This window comes from Filicampus tigris, chromosome 1 (genome assembly GCF_054856515.1).
Source record: "Filicampus tigris isolate MCC_2025a chromosome 1, RoL_Ftig_1.0, whole genome shotgun sequence".
NCBI lineage: Eukaryota > Metazoa > Chordata > Actinopteri > Syngnathiformes > Syngnathidae > Filicampus > Filicampus tigris.
In genome coordinates this window covers 32,222,679-32,229,311 of record NC_141217.1, presented here as the reverse complement: position 1 = coordinate 32,229,311, position 6,633 = coordinate 32,222,679, and the positions used below count along the sequence as shown (strand labels likewise).

Here is a 6,633-nt window from a genome sequence, read left to right as displayed (position 1 = left end):
GACCTGGCGGAACGTTTTTAGTAAGAAAATAAATAAAATATGAACGCCACGGTGTCTTAATTTACACCATATACATACATATATATATATATATATATATATATATATATATATATATATATATATATGTGTGTGTGTGTGTTATGCATACATATGTACATGTATATGTGTATATATGCGTTATATATGCATATATATGTTATATATGCATATATATGTATATATATATGTATTATATATATATTTATATATATATATATATATATATATATATATATATATATATATATATATATATATATAATTGTAACCACTGTTCTTCAAAGTGGAGGTGACTGGTGGTGCTGGGTAACTACTTAAATGTTTCCATTAAAATGCATTGCACACAAGTCATATACAAAATACCTAAATAAATGTTTGAGAAGAAACAGTTGTGAAAGATTTAATTCAAAAGTACTGTACTTAAAAAAAAAATATATAACTTTAAAATCGAAAACATTTAAATCAGTCCACCATGTACCACTAGAGGGGACCTTCGGTCCATCCAATATCTGATCAGTTTATCCTTATGAGGGTCGCGGGCGTGCTGGAGCCTTTCCCAGCTGTCATCGGGCAGCGAGTCCACACATTAATGAGTGTGTGAACGCTGAATGCATTCACGTATATGTTATTCTGATCTGATTCTTTATATTACTATTTTTATTCCGTTCACTTTTTGGTCCTGATTGAACTCCCACAATGTCCGCTGATAGTGTAGTGGTACACACGCCTGAGTTGTGTGCGGGCAGCGTGGGATCGATTCCCGCTCAGTGACAGTGTCTATGTGTGCCCTGCGACTGGCTGGCGACCAGTTTGGGGTGTAGTCTGCCTTCGCCCATTGACGGCTGGGATAGGCTCCAGCAACTCCCCGCGACCCTATATAGGATAAGCGGTTTGGAAGATGACATGACATGAACTCCCACACAATGCATCCAATTTACACGGTCCCAATTTCAACATATTCCAAAAATTCACATCTTCAATTCACAAATTCACTATTTTCTCAATCCACATATTTACATTTTCCCACAATTTAATATTTTGACATTAAAAATTCCTCATTCATTTCCAGTAGGACAGACATTATTACACCTTCAATTTCAGTATCCCACACCCTTCAGTACAATTGAACATTACTTCATGTACTAATTTTATGATGTCATTAGCTCACTTGGTAGAGTTGCTTGCCCGCTGACAGAGGGGTTGGCGGTTAGAATCCCACCTCCGACTGTACATTATATGTCCATGAACAAAGATCTAAGTGCAACGGGGATTTATCATTGTGATTAAATATAATATAATTATCCATTTAGTATCATTTCATATCAAACAATGCCTTTTCATGATCCATTCCACCAGTGGAATTCAGTGTGATGGTAACAGAGACAATATTCTCTGCATTAAGATTTGAGGCTCAACAAGTCTGTGGTAGCGCTGTTAGAGCAATTTATCCATGTGTGGCATATCCAAGTTCAATTCCCACCTCTGGAAGTTCCCAGTCAAACGTTTTCATTTCATATTATTCAATTTAATTTAATAATTGATGTTTGAGCATCACATTCTAAAATTAATTAAAAATTTCACATCATTTAAATTCCTCAGCCAGCGGCATTCGACATGGCCGTGACACATTGTTTATCGTTTAAATATTTGACTTTGAATGTAGTCTCTGTTGTGCTGTTGATACGAGCATTAGCCTTTTATGCAGGGGACCCAGGTTCGTTGCCTGCATCAGACGGAATTCAGTCAAGCTTAATATTTTTTATTAATTTAAATTAATATTCAATGAAACTTTCAACATTATCACTCATCATTACACTTGTATTCAATTTTTTGCATTCAGCATGTTTAGCATTCACACGCAATTCCTCCAGAAAAAAAAAAAAAACTAGTTAACAGTGGTATTCAAAACTTTTTCTACTTATTTAGCATCACCATAGACTGAAATACAGTACAGTAGAAGAGGAAAAAAACTCTCAATTTAATGTAAGTACAAGTTCATGTACTTAAGTTAAATAAAACTAAATGTCTCGAACTTAATAGTTAAAGACACCTGAACTGTACTTGGCCGGTATTTCTTTAGTCTGCATACCACACTTTGAGAATCTGTCTTACACAAATAAAAGAGACGTATGTTTGAGGGCTTCATTTGAAATCAAAACAATCAAACGTGACCATCAAGACTGAAAATATTTATTTGTCTCGCAACACGGTCAAACAGTGCAGCAGGTAGGATGAGTGACGCATTGTGGCATGTCCAAGTAATCCATCCGACCGAAGTAGTTTTTTTCCCTCCTCAATGGTAGCATTTTAGCCGCGAGGGAACGTTTGTTGGCCACAGACATGCAGGGAGGGGAAACGCCAGCCACCACCTGAATTTGTCTAATTCACCAAGTCACCTTATTCTGCTCAGAACAAAAAAAAAAAAATACAAAGCAAAAGAGCCCAGAAATGCCAGAGAACAGAAATCTCTTACAACTGGAAGTACCATATTTCCCCACAGAAGAGGATTCTGCATAAATTACTAGAAAAGTCCAATTCAAAGCGAATTGATACTGTACATCCAAGCAACCTCTCCACAACGCACACACAGTTTAACAAAATATACAGTTTACACTACAACTGATCTGTACAATTCACAGCTTAGAAGGATCCGGGCCCTGATAACTTTCAGTCATGTCTTGTGGAGAATTTTTGTGGAGAAGAAAACGTCCGTGCTTTTTGGTGATTTGTAAGAATATTAGAGTTACAGACGCTGCATACATGAAACATAAAGCGCATGAATGGGAGTCTCTATGTTGTGCAATTCTCCCACATCTAGTTTGCAATAAGTGACGGGAACGTTAAAAATGCTTGACGCAACACAAAAAGGCCGTAATACTGCTCAGTTTCAGGACTTTTCTTTTTGGTACTATCTGATCATGTCAATAACAGGCTCACACGACAGTAGCATAAAAAAGATCCAAATTTCCAGTGACATTCCAAACTGGTCCCAAACGTACATGGTGTCAGGTTTACGTTTGCCTTCTCGTTGACTTTGTTCCAACCTTTGCGCTTGCTCCTGCTGTACACGTCACAATAGATTAGATCAGATAAGGCTCGTGGCAATGCCACAATCAAAGCTTTGCGGAAGGATTCAATTGCACTTGAAAGCCTTCGCATGCCAACTGCTACATTCCTACCAGAGACCCGCGGACATCGTTTATGGCTCTGGATGCGGTCGTTCCTCTCAATATTCCAATAGCAAATCTTGTGCTGCTGCTTATGCTGTCTGTGGAAACGAGACAACAAGAAAAACAAGAACCATTTGACCTGAAAGAGAGCCTTGCTTCTGCTGGAGGCCTCCTACTTCTTTCCCTCCTCATTCATTTTTCCTTTGCAAGGCAATAGTGCATTTCATCACTATGGCAGACTGTCACAGGAGAGGACGGCTCTTTGATTATTTGAAGAAGAGCATTTGCTGTGTTAATAGTGCAGTGCTGCAATGGCATTCAGAAGCAAAAAGAAAAAAAAAAAAAAAAAAGGTCTGCTGCATTGAAGAAGATGACTCAAGTGAGCTGTTAAATCAAATCAATGAGAGACGAACAAGTGGAAGGTTCAAGGCACTACATTCCATCAACATTAATGCAGTTTTTTTTTCTGAAACTGAAGCCACTGGTATTTGAATTCCAATGTAGTGTTGAGGATAGCGGTATAGATAATGGATGGATGTTTAAAGTGTACCCATGTGCCCAAATGAAATGGAAAGTGCGCAGACAAGGATACATGAGCACATTTGACAAGAAGCACGAAGTCTTCATACATAACACGCGACATGCACACTCGCGCAAAATGGGTTTGTCCAAGCGGTTGTGGGGAGACAATCCGAACACGCCGACAACGTACTGCAGCCTCCGGGTTAGGTAGTCCTGGCGGAGTTTGGGCAGGGGCCGTTGTCGGGCTTGTGGGCTTGGATTCCAGGTTTGGCCACGCCGGAAAAGGGCCACTGCTGGGCATAAAGAGGCGCGGGAGCCACCATCCCACTGTAGCGTCCCACGGGCAAAAGGTACCCAGGGGGGAGCGCCAGAGGCGAGTCGAAACCTTGACCACTTGTCGTATTTGGCCACGTCCCCCCGGCGGTCGGGGGGAGGCGCGGAGGCAACCCGCTGGAGCCAGCGTGGCATTTCATCTGGAATGGAGCACAGTTGGACCCTGTGAACCTTCATCTCACTTCACCTTATTAAAGGACCTGAAAAGGGATTTCAGTGATTTGTTTATAAATACATGACACATATTTGCAGGTAGCTGGAGAGGGGGGCAGTGTTTCCTGCGGGGTAGCCAACCCCCATTTTTTTGAAGAAGAAAACACTTATTTGTTTTTTTTTCAAGAATTTGGGGTTAAAAAAATCTTCAGTGCATTTACAATAGTTGTCAATATGTGGATTTTGGCTATTCGCAGGATGGCCCAGTCCTATTTCCCCTGCGTATATATTGTGAGCCCAATGTATTCCAGTCAACGGAGTCGTGAAGGATACATTGCCATATAGGTATACGCTAGACGTGCAAACATATTTGATTGACAAGTAAGAGTTGAGCACGGCGTGTTTTCCGCGCGTCATGATTATTCACCATTTTTCACCTGATTTCATATACTTGCCCATTATTTTTTATAAATTAGAATTCGGCAGGCTTGTTAACAACACTCTTCTCTGCTATGTGTCAAATTTACAAGCCATTTCGATTTACACTTTACAGGGACTTTAAATGACACACGTGGATTCCCAAGTACCTGGTGCGTGGCTGCTGCCGGCGGTGACTCGACTTTGCCTTCCAGGTCGTGCAAGCGCCTCTGTTGTTTGATTTGGTTCAAGGAGGGCGGGGCCTGATGGGCCGCCGCCGCTGCCTCCTTTGCCCAGTCGTCCACCAACTTGTGCAGGTCCTCGGTAAACAATCTTTTCTTATTGTTGCTGTTGTTGGTCTGGACCCGAGCGAGCCGAGCGATTGGCCGAGGAGACGGCGGCGAGGGTCCGGCTGAGCCAAGGGACGGCTGCGTCGGAGCTGCTGCGGCTGCTGCGGCGGTGCGGAAAGAAGACCCTGAGAAAGACACAAAGGTCTGATGCAAATTCCTGCTACAAAAGACGAAACATCAATCATCTGGCTGATGTATGGCACACTACACTCTTTGTCACCAATTTACAGTGACGCCTTTACCAGCACAGCAGCCAAACGATTAGAATAGGACGGTCACAAATGAGTACACATCTCTAAAATGTCTGCTACAATATGCAAGCAATGACAAAAAAAATTTGGAAGACTATCATGCAGAACAAAAGAGTGCGTCAAATGAACAGTCTCAGGAGCACCAACTACAATCACATTTTTAAGAGGTGAAAAAAAAATCAAAGCAAGACGTGCACACACAACACGAGAACGAAGGACGAAAAGATTTTGGGGGGGGGGAGACTGTAAGCAAGTAAATGAGATAGTTACTACTACTGCGCTCTTTGCCTAGACATAGTCGTTTCAGTGTGGACCCTATAAAGAGGTAAAACAGCATAAGACAAAACATTAGGCCCAAGACATCAGCAATCTGCACATTCAGCTAGCAAATGGGGAGGGGACAGAAAGAAAAGAGGTGCTTCAAATCGAGCCTTAGCTTGTTCTTGTAATGCTGTAATTCACTGACTGTCATCTAGATTCAATACAGTCGTCAGTACAGAAACTGATGAGCTAAGAGGGAAGGAAGTGGTGGACAATTTGTGCTCGGAAGAATGGCGTGAACGAGTGTGTGTTCTCTCAGAGAGGAAGACTGGATGGATGGACTGGATTGCAAACAACCTTTCGCTGGGGTGAGGACGCAACGCCTGCTCAACCGACCCAAAGACAACACAAATACGACTTGGGGCTCAAGGTCAAAAACATGCACTTCAATAAAATGGAAAAAAAAAAAAGAAAAGAAAATAAAGCAACAGTGATGATACAGCCCTTGGTTTGGCGCAGCAGAGTCCCACCGTGCCCGTTTGGCGGCATCGCCTGGCGCCGCCGAAACCGCCTGCATCATGCAACGTCTCCTTCGTCCAAACGTGAGAGGGTGCTCTCTCTTCTCGTACAACAAAGGGGAGGAAGGCTGAGCTTTGCGTTAGTGTTCACATGATGACTGGCTACGGCAAAGTGCCTTCAAACGGCAAATTTTACACACTCCTCACAAAATGTTTGGGAGAATATTCTACTTTTTGGTGAGATTTCAGGATGAAGTTCAAATGCAAAATAACCTGGACAGTAGGGTTGAACGATTTTATGAAAAAATGGTCATTGTTATGAAAATGACATCATACCGTCAAATACATTAAAACTATTACTTTAATGATGCAAGTAGACTAAGAGGGTTTGTGAGGGAGGTCGTTCTTTTTCAAAGTTTTTAATAGGGTTCAAGTATGGCAAGACTTGCCATCATGTATAAATATGCAATTATCTGTCATTGTGTATAAATGTTTACAGAAATACTTTTTTAACCAAAAATGTTTAAAGTGTTGTACTAATGTTCATGTTCTTTGTACATAAATGTAAGATTATATGTAAATATTTTCCCATATTTTGCTTGACATTTAACTGCTT

At 41.2% G+C, this 6,633-nt stretch overlaps 1 protein-coding gene across 9 annotated transcripts in view; it reads right to left on the bottom strand.

The window, feature by feature from the left end:
• Nucleotides 1–2,216: 2,216 nt before the first annotated feature.
• LOC147153612 (serine/threonine-protein kinase WNK2) overlaps nucleotides 2,217–6,633 on the bottom strand; it is a 44,882-nt gene continuing 40,465 nt past the window's right edge. For 7 of the 9 annotated variants that reach the window (XM_086033231.1, XM_086033154.1, XM_086033183.1 and 4 more), the window contains 3 exons: nucleotides 5,509–5,553; nucleotides 4,808–5,112; nucleotides 2,217–4,207 (listed from right to left, as the gene is read on the bottom strand). In XM_086033231.1, coding sequence (XP_085889357.1) covers nucleotides 3,938–4,207; nucleotides 4,808–5,112; nucleotides 5,509–5,553 — 620 coding nt within the window. In that variant the 3' untranslated portion in view covers nucleotides 2,217–3,937. Of the gene's footprint in view, nucleotides 4,268–4,807; nucleotides 5,113–5,508; nucleotides 5,554–6,633 lie in introns of all 9 variants that reach the window. The other 2 variants (XM_086033203.1, XM_086033193.1) reach the window with 2 other exon arrangements.